At 36.0% G+C, this 22,996-nt stretch overlaps 2 protein-coding genes and 2 long non-coding RNA genes across 7 annotated transcripts; 3 read left to right on the top strand and 1 right to left on the bottom strand.

The window, feature by feature from the left end:
• Nucleotides 1-4,477: 4,477 nt before the first annotated feature.
• Nucleotides 4,478-8,882, top strand: LOC138938170 (uncharacterized). The gene is made up of 7 exons (XR_011447651.1): nucleotides 4,478-5,533; nucleotides 5,974-6,457; nucleotides 6,967-7,064; nucleotides 7,195-7,389; nucleotides 7,761-8,054; nucleotides 8,314-8,560; nucleotides 8,628-8,882. It is a non-coding gene; the product is annotated as an uncharacterized lncRNA (long non-coding RNA).
• A 2,318-nt stretch (nucleotides 8,883-11,200) lies between these two features.
• Nucleotides 11,201-16,437, top strand: Pka-c3 (Protein kinase, cAMP-dependent, catalytic subunit 3). Of its 2 annotated transcripts, none has more exons than XM_070304960.1 (5): nucleotides 11,201-12,485; nucleotides 13,943-14,105; nucleotides 14,481-14,744; nucleotides 15,493-15,823; nucleotides 16,002-16,437. In XM_070304960.1, exons 1-5 carry the CDS (start codon nucleotides 12,392-12,394, stop codon nucleotides 16,146-16,148), a joined length of 999 nt encoding a protein of 332 aa, XP_070161061.1. In that variant the 5' UTR covers nucleotides 11,201-12,391; the 3' UTR covers nucleotides 16,149-16,437. The 2 variants fall into 2 exon arrangements, with proteins under 2 accessions (XP_070161061.1, XP_070161062.1); XM_070304961.1 differs by lacking the exon at nucleotides 11,201-12,485 and adding an exon at nucleotides 13,384-13,527.
• A 292-nt stretch (nucleotides 16,438-16,729) lies between these two features.
• On the top strand, nucleotides 16,730-20,958 carry LOC138938295 (sodium channel protein Nach). Of its 3 annotated transcripts, none has more exons than XM_070305160.1 (9): nucleotides 16,730-17,160; nucleotides 17,311-17,527; nucleotides 17,645-17,902; nucleotides 17,981-18,128; nucleotides 18,367-18,444; nucleotides 18,570-18,794; nucleotides 18,883-19,067; nucleotides 19,185-19,288; nucleotides 19,697-19,835. In XM_070305160.1, the coding sequence occupies exons 1-9, from the start codon at nucleotides 16,872-16,874 to the stop codon at nucleotides 19,753-19,755; spliced, it is 1,563 nt and encodes a 520-aa protein (XP_070161261.1). In that variant the 5' UTR covers nucleotides 16,730-16,871; the 3' UTR covers nucleotides 19,756-19,835. The 3 variants fall into 3 exon arrangements, with proteins under 3 accessions (XP_070161261.1, XP_070161260.1, XP_070161262.1); XM_070305159.1 differs by lacking the exon at nucleotides 19,697-19,835 and adding an exon at nucleotides 19,357-19,549; XM_070305161.1 differs by lacking the exons at nucleotides 18,570-18,794; nucleotides 18,883-19,067; nucleotides 19,185-19,288 and having other exon boundaries at nucleotides 19,697-20,958.
• Nucleotides 20,741-22,540, bottom strand: LOC138938296 (uncharacterized). The gene is made up of 3 exons (XR_011447678.1): nucleotides 22,341-22,540; nucleotides 21,873-22,027; nucleotides 20,741-21,387 (listed from the first exon to the last, which is right to left on the bottom strand). It is a non-coding gene; the product is annotated as an uncharacterized lncRNA (long non-coding RNA).
• Nucleotides 22,541-22,996: the final 456 nt, after the last annotated feature.

The raw sequence follows: 22,996 nt of genomic DNA, 5'->3' as shown, positions 1-22,996 counted from the left end.
GGACGCGAGACTTTCAATCGCCGCCATGGCGATGATACCGGAAAAAGCGGCGAGCGACGAGGGTACCGTCACTTCTGGATCACTCTGTATGTATACGTGTGTATCTCGTACACAACGCGTAGCCTTTGCGGCGCAGCCTTTGCTATGTGCTGTTGGTCTATTCGCTCATTCTGAGCTGAGTCACACGCAGCGCACCGGGTTCTCTCCTTGTCTCTCTCCCACCTTTTTCCCCTTTGTCCCACCATAGGTCCGCGTTCTCTCCGGGCCCCTCGGGTCCCTCCATCTCCCCGCATCCACCGTCACCGCCACCGCCGCTCTACGTCCCACGGTCCCTCTCCGTCCCAACAGCGCGTCTTTCCTGCGGCCCCTGAGGCCGCAGGCTGGCTCCCCAGGTCGGCTGGCCGAGCCGACTGTCTCTACGGCTGGCTGGCTGGCTGGCTTTGCCGGCGCAGCCACCCAGCCGGTCACCTTCCTCTTCTCCCGCGTATGTGCCGCCAGTCGGCCGGGGTTTACCTGGCGTTACCTGCCAGGCTGTAGCCTCAGTTCACTCACGTCACTTCGAGCAACCGGTTCGGAGAGTCCTCTCGGTGTCCGCGCGCGCTCGCGCTTGACTTTAAAAGCCTCTCCTCTCATACCTGATCCCTTTCCTCTACGTATATACGTACGTAATCGCGTAACTCTTCTTCTTCGTCTTTGTCCTCGATTCATCTCTTCTTCTTCTTCTTCGTCTTTTTCTTCGTTTAGCATCCTTTCTCTTCCGCGTGCGCGTCGTTTGTACCGTCCGACCGATGTTGATATTATTTAATATTGGTGCGCGAACTTTAGGAGAAAACAGTCGCGACTGCGGATCAAGATTTTCGCGACCGCTAAAATTGCGTTTTTCTTCGCGCCAATTATGGAGAGACTCGGGTGTGACTCGACCGGTTCGGACGACAGTGAAATTTTGATAGACCTTTCATAGCGGTACGTACCAGCGAAAGAAAAGAAAACGGGCACAGCCAGCCTAGAGAGAAGTGTAAGGAGGAGGTCATTACCGATAGCGATCGACATCAGGTACATACTCATTCAGTACGGCGAGAGGGAGACGAGGGTAATCGACGGACGGATATTACTAAGATGGAAGGATTGATTAAATCTGATCGACATCTTTATCCCTTTTAGATCGAAACCGATCGACGCTCAGAGTAACTCTACGTCTGCAAGGCAAAAGATTCTCGAGTAGGGGCATTCAAAAAATATTCATAATGTCCATAAATATTGTACCTGTCAATCTTCTTTTACGTGTCGCGAATAAAATTTTCTTCATCATTATTTTTCTAGATACGAGCAAGATCGTAACGCTTTCTTCAAAAACGCGTAGATTAGAGGAAACGATCGTATCCTGCGAACTAAATATCACGGTGTTTTTGTTGTCGGTGGTAATGATCGCCACGGTGAAATCTATTTCTTTGGGGCCCGCGGAGGGGCACGTTCTCAACGGTTTCTCTTTCTTGTGTATCCGAGATTTTCATCGGGTCAGTGTCCTCGGGTATCGGTGACCGTTATTCGCCGGCTCCGACCTCGACGCGAAAAACATCGACGCGCTGAGAAATCGCGGAATAAAAATAGAAGCATAGTCAGAAGAGTGATAGCGCAAAATGCCGGCCGCTTCGTCGATTGATTATTTAATAAGAAGGGTTTAAAGCTCTTCTCCTACGCGTATTACGTAAATCCAAAAATTATTATGGTACGATAAAGCAAATATCCTTCGTGTTTCGCGTAAGCGAACACTTGCTTTGCCTCCGTCCGATAATGCGAATTACAAATGGCTTTTATGTATTAAATAACGTAATATACTTAAGACACTCTAGACGAATAATCTCGCCAAGTTCTGTAGTAACACAAGAGGAGCGCGATCGTTGCCGGATCGTTGAAAATTACATAACTTTATGTGCGGCATGAGAACACGCGTAGCGGATAAAATATTAGACGCGAGCTTTCTGGCCTTTAGTCTTTCGTCTATGTCATTTTTTTCAAACATGCAAATGCGACAATGCGCTGCAATTCATCGACACGCTCACAGTAATATTGTTCGTTTCTAATGGCGAGTGTCTTCACCGCGTCGTGATTTAATAAGATTTCGAAAGTCACGAAGCGAACGTGAAGTATCGAAGCCGTTGTCCCGGCACTCGTTTGGTATTTTATTGTTTTCACAGCTTCACTCCTCTTCCCTCCCACCACCAATTATTCTCTCCTCCTTCATTCATTTATTCTCTCGTCCAAGATATCATTGCGTCACCGTGAAATCCTTTCGTCACGGTACCAAGGTGCTACTCTCTCTAATCCGAGAAGAAACTTTTTCTCCGCTCGAATCGTAATGGTTTTTTTTTTCCCGCAACTCGAGTAACGATATTTACTGCGCATCGCGTTGGATTTACAGATATAAATCGCTCATTTACGTCTTAAACATACCGTAAATGTGGTTTAAACATATCGATAAAATAATCCGTTGATCGAAAAAAAAAAAAATTGGGAAATGCATTTTTAAGGAAACAAAAAGAGATTCCATTCTTAATTATTCGTTCTATAGGATATAATATTATATTAACGCATTTATATGCAATTAATATTATTCCACGATTATTGCCATTAATTATCAAATGTGAATTAATAAGATAGTTTAAGAATGATAGTCTCGCGAATGCGACCATGCGATGTAATATTCTTTTTAATCACGTGCCATCGATACAGACTCATCATCGTGCGTCGATCGAAACACGGAAGAGCAATGAGGATCACGCGGCGAATTATAGCATGGATCAAAGACGGAGGAAAGAGACGAAGAGAAGCGGACATTCCAACGAGAAGAGAAGTCGAGGTCACACAGAACCTGTTCAAAGAGTTACGAGATCGCGAAACGGGGGCTCGAACACGCCCGAGACACGCATTCGCGCGCGTTTTCGCAATCATTGTGTATCTTGATTTATACAAATCAATGGGCACTGTCGGTCCGACAACACAACTGCTGCGTCTCAATTTGCAAGGCAATACAAATTTTATGTCTGGTATAATACCGACAAGTTTGCATTTATCAAAGAAAAAAAAATCTGCCTCTCATTACTATAACGTAACTTGATTGTGGCAGAAATAATATTTTCATATAAGAGTTTCCATGTTTGTGTTACAAATATTAAATAAATGGTAAGAAATTAAATAATAGTATTAATTTGTACTTATTTTAATATTGATAGTATTAACATTTTATTATTTACTCTTTTGCATTATACCATATATATATGTGAAACAGTATTTATTATTATTGGAATAAATTTTATATTATTAGATATGTTCATAAGATGCTTTATTAGAAATGCATAAAATTTCTTATATAGATAAGTTATTTTCTAATAATTGCAGCTTTGTCAGATAATTATATCGGAAAATATGTATTTCTCATTCAAATGACGGACTTCAACTAGCATACTTTATGTTTCTTTTTACGACTTGAAGATATGATAAGATCTTCCAATGAGCTAACAACGAAAATCGTTAAACAGAGAAATGCGAAATCAGATTATTTCTAAACTACGCAATTGTTATATAGTGTATTTAACCGTGTCGTATTAAAAGTCTTCTGCAAGCGGCCATCATTTCCACGCCGCGTTTCTCCATGTTCGAATAAACCGTGAGAACCAGAATGATGGCATGACCGGAAGAATGGCTTGAGAACAGAGAGACTTGCAGATAGTCGGCGAAGAATCGCAACTATATACACGGCGCACTGAGAAGATTCGAATCGTGAGAACCAGATGGGAAAACTTGAAAAAACGCGTGTTTTTTATATTTTCTTATATATATACATATATATATATTGGTTTTCTCATTCCATAAATAAACCAAATGAATAAACCATTTCGTCACGTTATACGTCAAATCGATTTCTGCGTAAATTTCATTTCGATCATTTTCGACGGTTGCGAATCGATTTTATCTTAATCAGTATGAAACGAATTAAATTAAACCGCACTGTCGTAACCGCTTAACTACATTATTCATTAGAGAAACAAAAAAAAAAAAAGAATCGGCAAATCGCAGCTCGAAACATCGATAGCTTACACGTGTATGTTTTTAGGATTTCTTTCTTACAATCATTGGTAAAATCGATTGTTTTAAACAATGATAGGGGAAAATTGTCATTTCTATTTTGTTTATATATCGCGAAGTAAAACATTAATATTTGATAACGCAATAACAAAATAGGCAACAACAAAAAATACAGATTGTATGAAAAGTATATTGTTTTTAAATTACAGAATATTTAAAATTGTTTACGGCTAGCGAAACATTTTCATTTATAAGAAAGAATGGATTTCAAGTGTATTAGCAAATCTATAATTGAAAGAGATAATTTCTGATACATTGTAGAAATAACTAGAAAAATGAAGAATAAAAAGAGAGAGAGGAAAATAAGAGAGAGAAAGATAGATGGATGTTTCACTAGATTATAGCCTATGGAAAGACGAAGAGGACAGGAGGCCAGCATGGAGAACTCGACAGCGCGATGCTGATCGAACCTGAAGAGAATCGGTGGGAACGATTTCGTGGGTGAGAGCGAGCAAATCGAGAAGCAAGTAGAAATAAAGAAAGAAAGACGGATCTGAGACGAGAGTTTGAAGGACGAGCGTGGAGAACGCCTGAAGAACAAATCATGACGAGATCTAGACACGGCTTCCGGGAAGAGTCATCGATCCATGACGGAAGAACAAGAAAGGGGAAAGGAGCAATCGACGAACTATGAACTGCCTCCGAGAATTTCGTTTCTTCGTTTCCTCTGACTATATTTTTTTTCGAGTCCTGTGCTCCTTCGCGAAGACAAATCAAATTGATTTCGTTTTAGAATCCTTTGATTTATCATTCGAAATTTTCAAAGTATACTCTGGCTATCGGACTACCGATACCAAAATCCATTTACGTTGTCGTAATTGAATTTCGTGAGATTAATAATCCGTTCTATATCACTTCGTTACAATCGTTCAACGTTCAATCGTTCAACCGTCTTTATTATGCCGCTACATTTTTTCACCTCGATTTATTCTTTCAATGCGACATCGAATCGACAATAGCTGTACGATAGAGGACAGCTCTCAATATTTAGAAAATATAACAGGTCTCGCAACGAAGTTTCAATGGTACAAACGACTTTTATCGATCGTGCGTGTGCATCTAAAGAAACTTGCCGTCTCTCTCCAAGTTTACTGACACATCGATCATTATTTTTCAAAGTTTTCTTTATCAAGGCTTCAGCGGAAGAACGCACCCGAGATGAAAAATATCTCGTACAATTTCCCTAGCTTGTCTATTGGCTTGGATTCTGTAAATGGCACTGGAAGAATTCACGGGGAATTTTAAGCAACAAGCCCGTGGAGCTCCCGTGTCATACACAGCGTTCGGCCTCACGACGCGATAAGCCCAGGAAATCATTTTCTTCTGCACGCGTATCCACGGCACCAAAACGTCCACCGACGCCCGCTATCGGTTTATAAACGTCAAACACGTATGTATATTGGAGAATCGAACAACTCATTCTCGACTATCGCTTCAACGTCCTTCGCTCCATCATAGATCTTACCAATCACATGAGGCAAGAATATCTTATTTCTTGCTCTTTTTGCTTAATATATAAGATATTCATAAAATGTTATTTATAAATCATTTCTGAGACAATAAGTAAATTTTTATGATAATATTATTATTAACAGTATATTTAATCAGATTTACCAAAACTATTTCTTTACAATATAAGTTGCGATGTAATAATCCGTTAATTTTTCCAAGTTAATCTTCGAGAGATGCAAACTGTGTCTCAAGTCTTTTTATTTTCAAAGTCTTGACTTGAAATTTTTTACATGCTCTTGTTTTTAGAATAATCAGCATTCAGATGTAATAAATTTGCTAAGCTAAAATTTCTCGTAACGCAATTATTACGACCAGCAGCCTCGCGCGCCCCTATTTCCTGTACTTTTCACGAGTTGCGGAAGCGCCGTCCGTACACGTGGCAAGCCGCTTGGCAACGAGCAACGACCTCCTCCTGTGCAAGAACATACCGCAAAGCGTCGCGGATGATAGTCACGGAGAGGCACATTTGTCGAGCGAAATGCCCGTAGCGACGACGACGACGACGACGACGACAACGACGAGGACGACGACGGGACAAAGAGAGAAGCGTAACGGAGGGAAGACAGGACCAAACGGAAACGAACGGGTAGAAGAAGAAAATGTCCGGTGGAAAAAAAAAGACCGCGTCAAGGTCCTTAGGCAGATTCGCGACGAGACTTAAGTCATGTCGCACACCACCTGTCGCGCGACTAAGGCAAGTAAATGCGCATACTCTTCGTCATCTTTTGCGGACAAAGCAACGACAGCTCTACGAAAGTTTCTTCGCGCTCTCTGCTTATGCGGAATCGATCACGAGAATAAGGTAATATGTACGTAAAGAAAATTTTCGTATAAAATTTACTTTGAGTTATTCCGTCACGTTGTAAAATTATTTGCATATTCATGATTAACTTATCAAAAACGCATTGTTCTTTTTTCATGTTTTATAACTTTGATTATAATCATTATATTTTCTTTAGAGAAAGTATATTAGATCAATTTATAATCGTAGAAGGAGAAATTTAAAAATACGCGGTGTTTGTTTTCTAAATAATAAAAAGGATAGCCGATAAGTTTCGCATCGATTCTCAAAAAAGCACGAAAAATAGCCAATGGATTTGACAAAGAAGAAATCGTAATACCGGCATTTGATTACCTGTTGCGTCACACCTGTTGCTGCACGTACGCGCGCCACGTGACGATACTGGCCGTGAAAAGATTTTCTCCATTGTCTCCGTGCCGCTTTGCACAATATGTCTATTTGTCGTGCTTACGAAAATATCGGTAACCACACTTTATCAACTATTTTTCTAAAAATTATTTTCTTGTCAGGTGTATCTGCAAGCGTGTGCCACTCTTACGAATTAACTGAGAAATACATTCTAACGCTAGCGAAAATTCTTAACATCTACGATATAAAAGAAATTTAAGTAAGTATAAGATAACGAAATTCATCTGATATCTTTTTAGTTTTAAACAATACAGGAAGTAGCGATACACGCAATGTTCTAAGCACGATTTATGCAACTGGACGTGAAGTTTCAATTCGTATGTTTCCAGCCGGAGAAATGAATATTTTCGATCTTCGCTGTCGATAAAACACCTCGTAGTTCGATCGTGTTCACGTCCTCCCAGGAATCTCTCTCGATCTCATTGTTCGTGGGCACCAGGCCAGAAAGCGGCGCTTCCGGTTTCAGGTTGAGTTGCACGACGGTCAGACGAACGGACAGGCCTGGCTGCATCCTGACTCGCCAGGTAAGCACCTGTGCCATGTTGAGCACGATATAAACGGGCTGGAAAGAAAAACGCGTAACGTCTCATTTCTGCGTTAAATCTTTCGGTCGTTCACATTTTTCCATGTTAATATCTATAACGAATTTTTTTTTAAATAAACAAGTGTTGAGATATTTTTATCCGCTTGTACTCCTTTATCGCGAAAACTTTACATTCATTCATAATTTATAACGATGCGAGAGATTTCACCGAGATTAATGTATAATTAATGCAGCGTGCGTAATTAATTATGAATGATAAAATTCTGAAACATTGGATTTCTTGCATAAAGAAAACGAACCGTGACCTGTGCGTGCACATAACAGCAACATTATTATTATTTTTTTTTTTAGCGCCTCTGCGTGATACTCGCGGAAAATTGTCGTAGCAACGGGAAGTGGATAAGTCGAGGCGCGGAACCGGAAGTCGCCGTGGGATCGCTTGTAGAAGCACGAAAACACGGAGCGAAACCTTCATGCTCCCTGGGAACCTCCGATTAGCTACACGCACGTGTATATTTTTCGCCTGTCTCTCTTTTAAATGTATGTGTATGTGTGTGTTTATAAGCTCTCACATCACGACATACACGTACATAAATATTCGACGAGTGTCAGGGATATAGCTCGCGACACGAACTTTACATGAACGTAAGAAAGATGTAAATCTCATTCTTTTAGTAAAAATTTCTTCAATTATGTGCAAATAAAAATTATTACTATTCATCAAATCTATTAAAAACCGTCTTGTAATTCTGAATAAATAACTTAGGAATGAAAATTAGTCGAATCATTATGTCATATTTCACATTACATTGACGGTTAATAAGTAATTTATGCGTAGATTTACATATAAGTACCGTATATACCAGTACAAGGTAGGTCGATGACTCATGCTAATCATTGTTAGGCTGTGGAAAATGTCGGCTTCGTAACTATCGAGAAAAGCATGAAGCAGGCACGAAGCATGCCTACAAAGTTCTTCGTTTCCATAGTCTTTACTATCGTAGCTTCACAAAGAAAGGAATAATGAAGTTGTCGGAGACGTCAAACCTAACGAAGCACATTAATCAATGACACATCAGCGGATGCAACATTCAGAAAATTGGATGCTTAAGCGTACACGTATGGCAAAGATAGTCAGAGAATTAACAATGGTACGGCAATGAGGCAATTTTGCAATAACGTATTCTTGAGCGACGTGTATATTCTTTTGTTTTGTAGATACCCACACGAATTTGATCTACATCCAGAAATCGTGGGCAACGCTGACATCATGCTGACCAACGACTTCCTAGACTCGCTGTCCGTGGAAGATAGATACCGACATTTTCTGCGGTTTGACATCGTCATATACTAAACGTATTTCGTTCTAAACAAGAGAAAACGTAATGTTCGTAGCACGAGAACCATTGTCATTTATGTTCAATAACGCAATTGATAAATGAATTCAAAAATCAGGCTAATGAATTTTTTGAAAAATCGAAGAGGGATAAAGTGTTTTACATTAAAAAATTTTACAAAATTTATTTTATACAAAATTTAAAAGAAACTAAGATTTTTTCACGAAAAACACAACGAGATGTGGGAATTTTGATAGATGAAGCAAATAATGAAAACTTGATACTTGTTTCTTGTAAAATCTTTAAAAAAGTAAATAGATATTTAAAAAATAAACTTCTATATTTTTCGACATAAATTTAAATTTTCGATTTTTGAAGTAAACATTTACATATATTACAATCAGTAAATTAGATCTGTAATAAGAATACTGACAGTCAAACTCTATATTTCTCTGGTAACGTATGTTTTGTTCGCGGTTTTACGGGTTATCGATCTTCGATCACCGCGAATGCTAATATTGATTTACGATTAAAATCAAAACTTCGGAACAAATATATTGATCGCGATGATTTCAACGTTTCATTCGTCTACAAAGTGACGTTAAAAGCATCAGACCGGCGAAACTCGTGAACACATTTGTTTTTCGAGTTAGCATAAACATCGCTACTAACTGATATATGACGGCAGCCATTCAGTACTGATGTTCCCAATCTAAGTTAACGACACGATTCTAAAAAATAGTTTGTAACCCCCTGAATATCAGTTTCTTCATCTTGACATTAGACGCTTTTTTCCAAGTGCATTTTCTTTATAAATATGCACTTGTTGTGCAGCAAATGTCGGTTTATCTTTCTAAATCGGTAGGCTATGTAACCGTAGTATTGTTGCATTTCATTAAGTAATCAATGATTTAAACATTTACATAATTCCATATACATTTGCTTATTCCATTCGTAAGGATACTGAGTATTGTTGTCTCATAATTACAGGCTATTTCAGAATATGCTCGTACGAAGCCAGTATATGTAATTATTAAAGCTTATATTCTCTCGTCTTGGCATTGAATGATATCGCACACGATGGAGTTTCCGGGAAACTATTATTTTTAGTTTGGTCTGTGTAATCATACCGCGTACTATGGAACAAATATTGAAACACAGCGATACAGGATCGGCACGCAACAGCGCTTTTCAAACTTTATTAGGCAGAGAAGCGTCGACAAAATAATTAAATAAGTATTCAATCGCGTTCTGCTGTGTGTGACCAAAACAAGTGTAAGCCAATAATTTATTAAGAAAGCTGATGCAATATCAGTAACAGAGCTCGCGTTTCCAGCTTTACGCTGTATTATTTTGTTACATAATCGCACAGATGTTGACGTTAAACACAACATCACGAAACGCCAAATATCAGTTACGAAAGGATATAGTCATGGACTCGTGACAGTAATTTACTGCATATTATGCATTCTGATATTTTTTCACGACCTCGAATCAACGAAATTGTTAAATATTATTCTCCTTGCTCTCGCCGATAATGATGTATTTTTCTTCGATATGATCAACGAACGTGCTTTCAACGCGTTCGCGGATCGAGAGCGCATAGCGATAAATATAAAAGCTGCGATTTATGAGGGCTCGCTGGTAGTGGGGCCCAATAGGTATCGTCAGTCATCGCGACGTCGAGCGTCGGTGGCAAAATGCATCTGGACGATCGCCAAATTCAAAAATAAGTCGAAGGAATCGCTCGATCGTCAGCAAATCTGCTCCGACCGTTTTTCAACAGCCAGCGATATATAATCGATTTACGAAACAGCACGACGACGAGGATGCTTCAGGATGTCCATGATGATCCATGATGATTTTGACATTCACAGAAAATTTTTAAATCGTCGCTATATGTATATATCTCAGTGAGAAACATGTAAGAGACCTGCACGTGTCAACTCTTTTGAAGGCATCATCTTTCCTTTCGATGAGTACCGTTAAAAATTCTGAGTCACGATAATCGCGTTCAATGATTCATAAAATAAATTTTAGGCGTATCGGACTCATTCGCTTGGAGAAAAGATGGTTGCAATTAATCTCGAGATTTTCAGAATAAACTTTGACCAAAGCTGTCCTCGTATTTGTGGGGGTTGACACACGCAAGCGTATACTTACATTGACGTGTGCCAAAACCAGACCGATCATAATTTAGAACGAACGATTCGTATTTTTGCACTGGCTTTTATCGGCTATAGTCTTTCGCTTCTGTCTCGAAGAGGTCTATACATTTTGCGCCGATCTTCCGGCATCGATCACGATTCCTATAAATCTCTTCGGCTACGTGATATAGATGCGATGTTCAGTGAGAGTTCGCGCGAAGTGGGAGCGAATAGGGGATGGGGGGTCAAAGGAAAGAGAGGGGGCAACAGAAGGATAGACAGCCTTTTGAGATCCCTCGGTGACCAGTTTAGTTCTGGTTGGCACCCGAACCGCATGTTGCGCAGGATCCAAGAATAACATAATAATTATCTTTTAATCAAAGTTTGAAATCAATATCATTCAATCGATTAATTTGATGAATGGCATAGAGAAACGATAAAAAATAATTTTGCTGCTGCATATGTTGTGATCGAGGCGCTTGCTGCTAGAGATCGCATTGGTGTTAGTGCAGTTTGACATTTCTGGGCATACGATTTAACTGACAATTACGCACGTGCGGAGCTCAGCTGTTATATGTCAAAGTTAACTAATGTGTTATTTCTGAATCACGGAAAATTTTAAAAAATCCAGAATTGTGTAGAGTGAGTCGCGTTGAATTTAAAACCAAGAATGACAGCTTATTTAACGAATTTGTGAAGTATGTATCTATGAGGATACGTGAATAAGAGTGAACGGTGATTGCTGCCGTTCTGATTGCAAATACCACACACGTGCGATATCCCTGAGCAGGAACCGCAACAACATTTGCATTTGCAATTCATATATTTCTAGAATATTTAATCGGAGAGACTGCATCTTCCTCTTTTTTCTTCCACCCTTCTCCCCTCTATCTTTCTTTCTCTCCCTTTCCGCTGATAAAATTGTTGAACACATTGCCGTGTTTGAAAACATAGAAAGCAAACTCGTATACTATTCGTATTCAAATATGCGTTTTACTGCGCTATGCATTTGCCGCTGGTAAATGACACTTATGAAAAATCAACGCGCATACATTTTCATCACTCCGAGTGAGAGGTAGAGAGACGGAGGATCGTTGACAGGAACGTTTGTATCAACTCACTTTCGAGTAATATTTTACGGTAGCACTTCTTGAAAATAATACCGACCGCGTTAAAGATATTTTTCAAGAGTGTTTACAGTATTCAGGAAACGCTATATATTTTTAAAGACAATCAAAGTATCTGGTAATTTTTATTCATTTTAATTTATGCACCCGCGTTGCATTGAAAATTAACAAAGCTACTTCGAGAACCACGAGCGCGTTACGAGCAGAGGTCACGAAAAACAGATATGAGAGCGGATCGTCGTCGATTTGTGGTCTAAGAATATCACAGTGTGGAACGTTGAACCGGGGTTTCCTTTCTTCTTTCCACGTGTCGAGGGAGAAATAAATCAGAAACTTTCTCTGACGACGCTCGGCTCGACAGTACTCCGTAAATGATGTCGGGAGATACTACATCCGATGATGAGGGATCTCAAGAGGATCCGCCGCGATATGACATTGACGATTTGGAAATCATCAAGACTATCGGTAAGTCCGAAATATGTCACCCTAACTAAAAAAAGAATAGAAAATATGCTTTCTTATAGATACAATTGTTATAATGTTTATTTAATAACAATTCTCATCTGTGTGTATAATATGTAAAAATATTTTATAAAGTAGTAATATTGCTCGGAATAAATCATTTCCAATATCTAATGCTTTATATTAGTTTTTAAATATATACTTATCTTATAAAAGATTATGTGTGTAAAAATTCTTATATAAAACTACAAATTAAAAGAATTGTTTTACTTAGCGGTACAAAAAATTATCGATAAGAAATTATATAAATATAAATAATGACAAAGATACAATATAATCAAATTAATATAAATAAAAAATAATATTTTGAATCACAAGTTTATGATAAACAAGCGAAAAGGAATAAAGCGTATCGTTTTCGAAGTAAGGAAATGGGACACCGGAGAGTGAGAGAGTATCCAGTGTATATTTAACTGCTTGTTGAAGTCGGAATTATGTGGGAGAGTGGTCGGAAAATTGCAGATCAAACTATATGTATATGTGTATCTTACGTTTGTACGAAATTCTCTCTTTTTTTTTCTTTTTTTTTTTAATTTTAGTCTCAGATGTTATTCGTGAGATAAATTATAATGTATGAGCGTCTCTAAATAAGAAACTTTAATTTCTAAAAATTCTTTTTTTTTTCCTTTATCTTTCAAACGACTTCTAGTCTTCTGTATCGCTCGGGCAATTTTTATTCGTGACTATTCATGCGACGTTATACCTAAATTTGTGTCCGTCGCGCGATTATTTAAAGCGACTACGCCATCACCGGAAGCATTTCGTTGACACCTGTTCCGAGCTGTAGGTAGACGACGTGTATGTATCGCGCCGCTCTTGCTACGCAGCCAATTTCGTCACTGCTCGATACAAACTGCTCTCTTTCAGAATAAATATGCGCATAAACATGCTAAATCTTGCGAGAGACGCTGCAATATGACGATAAAATTTTAGATCAGGGTCTAATTTAGCTAGGGCTCATTTGTGCGCGCGCTAATTGGTCACGGTACGTTAACTGGAACAACCGAGTCATCTGCATTCCTGGGAAAGTACATTACAAACAGAGCGCATGCACATTAAGATTAAAAGAACGTCGAGAGCCTTGGCAATTAACGGTCATTTCAATGATCGATTGTAGTAAATGAGATTTCACAATAGCAAGTACACTTGTTATTCGTGAAATCCTGTTGTACCGCATGTCATTTTATTCTATTATATCGACGAGAAAATATAATCCGTTAACAAAAAAGATTTTGCGTCAAATAAGAGCGTTAACGTAACATAACATTTTACATATTTAATTCACGATAATAAAGATTATTATTATATAAGGTCATCAGGTTTTGATTTATAGATATGAATATAAGTTTGCGCGCAAATCCCAATTAATAATAATCTACAAGTTTTGATATAATTTCCAGGCACAGGCACATTCGGCAGAGTGGTTCTCTGCAGGCATCATGGAACACCTCTCGCTCTGAAAATCCTCTCCATGGTCGACGTGATCAGATTAAAGCAAGTCGAACATTTGCGCAATGAAATCACAATCTTGAAAGAAGTTAAACATCCTTTTATTGTTAACATGTAAGTATTATATTTGTTATCATTATTAAACATATAAAAAATACATTATTTTAAAAGAATCCGTAATCATTCCCCGATTTCAAAAGAATGCGATCTAATCATATTCAAAGGAATAAAGAAAGTAATGCATTTGTCGGTCAAGGAAATTATTTACGCGGAGATTGTTAAAGCGTGGTCAGGACTAGAGAGAGCGACACATACAAATGCTGATTGACTAGTTTGTACCGAGTCGCGATTAAACAGTTGGATAGAGGCGAGAGAAATCGATATGCTCGCGAGAGAAAACGCTTTTTCAATCAGAGGAGCGAAAGTCGAGATTTTACTCGCCTAACAACCGAGCTTGTCGCCTTGTTTTCAGATTTATCGTCTTTTCAGGCTATGGAATGGCAGAGATGAAGCCAGGGTGTACATGCTACTGGAGTTCGTTGCCGGCGGAGAACTCTTTTCTTACCTAAGGGCGGCCGGAAGATTCGCCGGACCTACGAGCTGCTTCTATGCGGCCGAATTAGTTTGTGCTCTGGAGTATCTACACAGTAAACACATAGTTTACAGAGACCTTAAGCCTGAAAATCTTCTCCTAGACAGTCAAGGACACTTAAAAATCACCGATTTCGGCTTCTCGAAAAAACTTACGGATAGGTGAGTCAATTAAAAAAAAAAGAATATTTCAGAAAAATAATCTACTTAAAATTTAAATAAAACAATAAAGACTCTTATTAATGTATCACATAAAGATGAGGGAATTAAGAGCCAGCGCGGTAATTTGTGCGCAAATTTTATTATGATCAAATTATATTAACATAAAGTAGCGATAAATTTAATAATAGAAAGCGTACATTTCTGTTCTTTTTTCTCGATCATCTTCAGCGCAAATTAAATAAAAGACAGCTCGGCTTCTCTCTTTTATTTAATTTGTAATTTGCTAAAAATGGTGAAAAAAGAACTGAAACGTATGCTTTTTATTAGTAAATTTAAGTCGTTACTTTATGTTAATTTGATTATAATAAAATTCACGCATAAATCACCGCGCTAGCTCTTAATTGCCTTCCTTCACCTTTCTATGAATAATTTACTTATTGATAAAATCTTCTTGAATAAAGATAAAAATATATGCAAAAATAAAAAAGTATATATACTTTATTTATTTAAAATAATTTTTAATATCCTATATATTAAAATGTTATCTAATATAATATATATTTCTACATAAAAATTGTCTATTTCTATATAGTATTAAATATTCAAAAAATTGTATTATGTAATATTTATTTAATATTCCTCTTTTTATATTAATTCTCTTTTTAGTTTCAATTAATTCTTGTACATAAAGAGTTCAAATCACACATCGGGACCATGTATATCTATTTTTTAACACATCTATTTTTAGGACATGGACTTTGTGTGGTACGCCAGAATATTTGGCGCCGGAAATAATTCAAAGCAAAGGGCACAACAAAGCCGTGGACTGGTGGGCGTTGGGTGTTTTAATATACGAAATGTTGGCGGGATATCCGCCGTTCTTTGACGACAATCCTTTCGGAATCTATGAAAAGATCCTGAGTGGTAGGATAGAATGGCCGAAACACATGGATCCCATCGCGAAAGATCTCATCAAGAAATTACTGGTCGCTGACCGAACGAAAAGATTGGGAAATATGAGGCAGGGTGCTGAAGATGTCAAAAGGCATCGATGGTTCAAATTAGTCGAGTGGCCTCTGGTAATTTTACATAAATTTAATTAAATTCACATAATGCAATATAAAATAAAATAAAAGATAACAGAAACGAGAAAAATATTTATAATAATATTTATAAATATTATCATATGCGTATATGCGTTTTTATCCTTTATGATATCTTGGAAATCGCAGTTAAAGCATCGATCCATGTTCACAGGTGCCACAAAGAGCCTTGACACCTCCGATAAGGCCACGTGTGAAAGCGCCAGGTGATGCAAGCTGCTTCGACGATTATCCTGAAACCGATTGGCGTTCCCAACCACCTTTACCACCAGATCAATTAGCTCTATTTCAAGATTTTTGACAATAGTATGACGATATCGTTAAATAGTCACAATATTTTGCACGCAAATTCATTAAGGCGCTAAATAAAAGAATTCACTCTATGGTATAGAGCAAACGTGATCACGATTCGGTGATATTTGCTATATGTTTGATAATTAATTTTCTATTCTGTATATAGATAACTTTTTATATTTGGTTGCGTATTGCTTATTTATTTGTATGTGTGCGTTTTCTCTAGATTAGGCATTCCGTTTCATTGTTTTCGTGAAATTCTGTAAATAAAAATGAAATAATATTTTTTTGACGAATTTGTATATTTTAATTCTCTACTCAGCATTTCTTTTTAAATTATTAATACCATATGTTGTCGCGTATATTATTCTGCGTTTCAAATTCTTTTAATATAATAAAATTGATTTATACTTTCAATGATTATTAGAAAATAAATTCATTCAAGGTACAATACATACTGTATTTATCTGATAACAAAACATAATGGTTTTCCATCGATTACTTGATTAATTTTGCAAAGCATCATAAAAAATATAAAGTGAACCTTGACACGCAACGTTTGCATGTTTGATCGCAATATAACTTTCTAGGTGCGATAAAATCAACATGATTCTGGTCAAACAACAGTATAAAGCAATTTATTGTAGAAGAAACATTGTCGGTGTATTAAGCGAAACATTCTACAACAGTGATCACCGAAAAAATATTAAGAAGTAAGCGTGTCTGCATCATGTTGTTAAGCGTTTCCCGGGCAAAAAGACATGCATTGAATAGAATCATAGTGGATCAAGTAGAAGTTATGAAGAAGATAAATGATAGATCATTCGATCGCTCTAAAATCGAATCGTATGACGATCAATCGACAGAAAGTACAAAACAAATTGCCCGTCACTTTCTGCTAGAATATCTGTATGACAGTTCTCTGCACGGCGTGAAGTACTTTGGCAACTTACGTGGAATAAAATCCACTATCCTCGGCAAGGTCTTCTGGACTTTAATCATGATGTGCAGTTTCGCGTGTGGGTATAACAAATATACGCTTTACTTACCATATAATGATCTAATTATTATTTACTATATAAAATATTCTATACTTTAATTATAAATGTGCGACAATACATTTAATATATATTAAGATTCATCAGATATAAATCATTTCTTTCTCTTAGTTTTAAGTTGGATGTTTTGGAAAACCTGGATACGTTACAGTACTAATCCAACTCGCACCGTCATTCAATCGTTTTACAACCCAATAGCTATGGTCCCCTTCCCAGCTGTTACTGTTTGTCCATTAGTATGTCCACTACGTGCAAGACGTGAAAAAGTATTGCAAAGTTTGCAGTTGCCATCCAAGATGGATAACAAAACGGCGATGTTCCTACTCAAGTATGTATATCTTTCATTAACAATGCACACAAAAACAAATGTTATCAATTCTTGAAAAAAGAAGAAACTGGTAATATCTAAACTTACAATTAATGACAAAGTTTTATATTTTCTCAGATATGGGCCTTCATTTGCGAACGAACATGTTGCCAATGGTAGGAAATATTTGAAAGACTTGCAAGCACTGTTAAAAATAAACGATATAACATTATTAAATTTCTTAAAACTTTTGCGACCTTGCGAAGACTTATTTGAGTACTGTCGGTGGGACGGCGATGCAAAGAATTGTAGCGAATTATTTAAATTATCTTACACTCATTCAGGTATATGTTGTTCCTTTAACTATCTTCTCGAAGATGAGATACAAATCGGCAGGTAATTACGTTTATTTAATTATACTCAAATTGATATAATTGTGTCACTTTGTAAGTAACTTTGTTTCAATCGAACTAGAGTCAACAAGTATACTGATCTTCTCAGATCTGTGTTGTTTGGGCCAAGAGTCGGTCTTACTGCTGTTGCAAAACGAGATTTGATAGTTAGTAGCCATGGCATAGGAGACAAACCCATCGAATTTGCAACAAATTCCATCGGTCTTTTGGTATAAAAAATTAACACTTTTTTGTTTTTAATATTTTTAAGCATTATGTAAAATAATTATATTTTTATACAATGCATAATTTATAGTTACGAAAACCATTCGTACATAGATATTAGCTTTTTATATGTTTTCAATTGCATATATTCAAAATTATATTAATTATATATCGATATATATATATATATATATATATATATTGTATATAATATATATATTATTTTTTTTGTCTATAAAATAGGTATTTACTCATCATCCTCAGGACTTTGTCGGACCCATAGCTACTAGACAAATTTTACAAGCAAATCAAGAATTGCGGGTAATTAAATATTTTTACAAATATGTGTGAATTTTTTTACGCGACATTATAAAGAAAAATGATTAAACATTTCTCCAATATGTTTCATAATAACTGACCACTTTGTGATTTTATTTGATACATAGATCGCTGTAATTCCAATTAGAAAGGAAAAACTCGCCGGATATTACTATCGAAATAAACGCGGTGAATTGGTTCCGCATTGCGCGGACGAAGAAACTAAGTTGAAATATTTTCCTGCATATCGATATTTAAACTGTTTTACTAGCTGCTCTATCAAGGCTGTTCTACAAGCCTGTGATTGCTTGCCATATTATTACGCGCCCATAGCGAATAAATATTCTTTAAGAGTAAAACTTAAAATATTTTTCAAAAATCAATCTTTTCCAATATGTATTTCCAATATATTAATATATCTGTATATTAATGCCTCTGTAGATCTGCGAGTGGCAAGATTTCGAATGCCTTAACGCGAACATAAACCGTATACGAATCATTCATAATACCAACGACAAAAATTTTACGTGCGAATGTCGAAATTCATGCAAGAATGTGTATTACGAAACACGAACTTCCTCGCTTTTACTAAATGGTGTTCATGATTTCAATATTCTGCCGATTTAGTAAGTTGCAATTAAATGATGAATCCAGAAACGTGTTATTTGAAATATTTTTTTTTCTCCTTTATCTCTCTTTCTTTTTCTCTATACATATATATGTACGTGTATTATTTATTCTAGCACAAATCTTACAAAGACGCAAGCTGTTTTAAGAGTATATTTTAATACTGACATGTTTACGCAAATTAATACAATACCGATTGCCGATGAATTATATTTGTTAGGTAAACAATTGTTTCTATTGCCATATAATAAATTGTTTTAAAGTCTTAATTAAATTTTTTTTTTTCAGCATCCATGGGTGGCATATTTAGTCTTTGCTTAGGAGCCAGTTTTATAAGCGCCGTAGAAATTTTTTACTTTATTAAATTATTTTTTCGTTCTTACTATAAAGAAAAAAAATCGAAATAATCATCACCGATCAGAAATTTTATTAATAAAATGTACCTAACGTTAATGTAAAATAGAGAACTATGTATATATATATATATATATATATATATATATATATATATATATATGTAACTATATATGTTGCGCAACTAGTTAATTATATATTATATATCTAATCGTGTAATCGAAAAAATAATTGCGTGAAAAATGATTACCACCGCTACGCCGACGTTTTTCAGGACACCGCACCGACCGCACGAATGCCGCATCGTCAGCATCACAAATCTGGAACGATTAGATCTATTTCGAGCGGTTACTGGAGCGCTGCCGTAACATTTAAGTCCACGCCCGTGAAAAGATCTACTACTACTACTACGAGTCTCCTATAATCATGTCTGATAATCTTTAGAACCAAGTCGTGTAAAAAAATATGATCCATAAATTATACTATTATATAATTTTTGATCCTCCTTTAGGTTTATTTTTTCTCGATGGTATTATGTGATTTGCGTGCATCAATTTTCGTTAAATATACTTCGTTTAATATATATAGTTCGTCATCGACACCTGCACGCACCTGTTTATTAATGTTGGCATTAATATAAGCGATATGCTCAAAATAGCAACACGTAGATATAAAATATTGCGATATGATCACGGAAGATCACGGAAGATGATCTATTGAAATGAAAGAAATGGAAAAAAAAGATATAAAAACTAAAGACACGTCAAACGCCGGTAAACTTGATACTTAATTTCACGAATATATGAGACATAAAAATTGTTAAATAAGATGATGTGTGAAAAAGAGAAGATACTTTGTGGATGCGAAGGTGGATATTTATATCGTGAAGAATATTTCAGAAATTTCGAATAAAACAAACAAGTAATTCGATACTCAAGTCATACGATCTCAGAAATCTCTGCTTTATGCAACATTTAAAAGCTTTTCGTTAATGCAGCGCATGCTAATTGCAACCCATCATTGAAATGTGTACTAATCACGTCATCTATTTTCGTGAATGCTGTCGAAAATACCGATTTAGTTCTACGTGAACGTATGGTCGAACTTTGAGAGCTGGAAGCGTCGACTATTTTTGGAGTAAACGCCCACGTATCTTTCGCATACCTTCCGCGTTTCTATAAAATTCTGTATTTGTTGCATTTTGCAACAAAAATCATTTTTCGTAATTATGTTCTGTTACATCGCAGCTAATCTGTATGTAGTGGCAAATTATTTTTGGAGAGACAAAATAAGTCATAAAATAAATTGCAGCCGACGTTTCGAACGAAGAGATTTATTTTATGGTATTATATATTGTGATCCTATATACATTGAAGATGTATTACGAGCAAATTTAAAGAAACGTGATATCATAATCAAACGAATAAAGTGAACGAGATGGACCCGATATGAACGCACGTGTAACTGATATATTTATTTCGTTGACCTCAAATGAACACAGTTTAATGACAATGTTGTAAATTTTATATAGAAATACTAATAAGATAATAAATTGTTTTAACTTTAGATAAAAAAAAAATATTCATTGCTAATCATCTCTTATTGTTAGAAGATATAATTCATATAAGCATTTAATTTTAGTAAATGGCCGATTTCTACGATAAAACAGCAAAAAATAAATACAAGATGATAGAAAAGAATAAGCCTATAAAAATCTTTCTATTTCCTGATATATTTTTAAATAATTCTTAAATAATTATTCAAATATTTTTTAATAATTCTCATCGTAAAAATCGGCCATTAAACGATTGAAAGAGATTTGTGTAAAACATGTATCTCCAGGTACCAAGAAAAAATATAACAAGTGATGGTAAAAACCAGTAAGCTTTTCCAATGAAGTGTCCATCTTGGATTCTTTCTGAATGCATCCGCCTTTTGACACGCATGTCTTCTCTGTTTTCAGCCCTAAAATACGATGTATTATATTTAAGATATCATTAAGTGCAAGTCAAGATATTTTCTTAATTTATATTATTGATAATTCAATCGTGATCAATCGATAATGAAAGCGCGTAGCGCAGGAAACGATCATAAGGTGAATAGGATTAAGGTCAAATTACAATGAATAATGAAATTGTGTCTACTGTTCGGAGATTTCAATGACCAACGTAACAATATCTTCAATACCGTAATCTTGTTTTATGTGATTTTTTATATATACATATACGAACTTATCTTGAAAATGAAAATACGAGAAAAAATATCTATATATAATTCAAATAATTTTAATATATACATTTAAAGGGAACAGAAGCCATTCCATATTATAATATTTATACTAGAATCAAAATTATATGAAAGAAAAAAAAATTTTAATCTAAAAACTTGATATAAGTAAGTGATTAGCATATAAAATAAATATTTAAACATATTCATTAATAATAACTTACCATAATGAGGAATGTCTGCTGTGATTAAAAGAATAATCCCGAGTATAATACCCAAAGTGAAATTAATAGAAGAATAAGAATGAAGTAGGTCATCAATATGTTCTTTGTCTCGTGGGCCGCTTGTGGCATTTTTTGATTGGTATAGACAGCACGCTCTATTGTCGCATATTATATTCATTACTCGCTATATTTACTATTATCCGATAAAGTTATGCTACTCATATTCTATATAGATTACGAATCAATCGATCATTTTTTTTTTTTTTTTTTTTTTTTTTTGCGTAAGTTTATATATAAGCTAAAGCAAAATAATTAATTTTTATCTTTTTTTTTAAATATTGAACCAATTTCCAGTATTTTACAATTAAATTGTATATGTAATATTATAATATTTTCTATTAATATTTTTATTAATCTCATTGCGGGCAATTGATCGGTGTTTATTCGAGAAATAACGACGATACTCACGAATGCTTGAATTATCACAATTTGCAAGCGTTCGAGCGAAATTTCGCTATAGATGCTCAGAATTTATTTTTGATTGTAATTGTTATTATTATATATGAAAACACAAAACTATTGACTTTCTGTTTTCGAGATAACTCGAATTCAGAAATGCGTTCCTCGCCGTCTTACGTGCAATGATAGACTAGATCACGCGGCGCAGGATCCGCGCACTCGGACCCTCCGTGATCCCGAAATTCCTCCAGGAACCATCACCAATCCCACCCGCTCATTCGCGCGTACCGTCTCGCACCTTCCATCGACCATTTTCTGCTTCAGGATTGGTAGAAAACGAGATCCCACCATCGGCTAATATTTCTCGGGGAGCACATAACGAATTCCGCTATACCTCGAGTTATATTAAGGCATTGTGAATATTGGACGTAATTTCCTGACAAAAATGACCCTCGCCGGATAACCGTCGAAACGCGATAAGTATTGACAGGTTCAAGATCGTTGCGTAATTAATATGCCTCGGTCCATTAAGCATAACTTGAAATTACAAGATGCGTCGTGTTATTCTAAAACTCGTTCGACTCTAGGAACTGCCAGAACTGTTGCGCGCGATTAAGAGCTTTCACTCTTTAACCGATGTGTGCCAATATAGAAGGCCGTCCATC

The sequence above is a fragment of the Polyergus mexicanus genome, unplaced genomic scaffold (assembly GCF_030449975.1).
Source record: "Polyergus mexicanus isolate NDT 795.1 unplaced genomic scaffold, iyPolMexi1.0 SCAF_12, whole genome shotgun sequence".
Classification (NCBI taxonomy): Eukaryota; Metazoa; Arthropoda; class Insecta; order Hymenoptera; family Formicidae; genus Polyergus; species Polyergus mexicanus.
The sequence above is the reverse complement of the archived record's forward strand: the minus strand, read 5'-3'. Positions and strand labels throughout refer to the sequence as shown.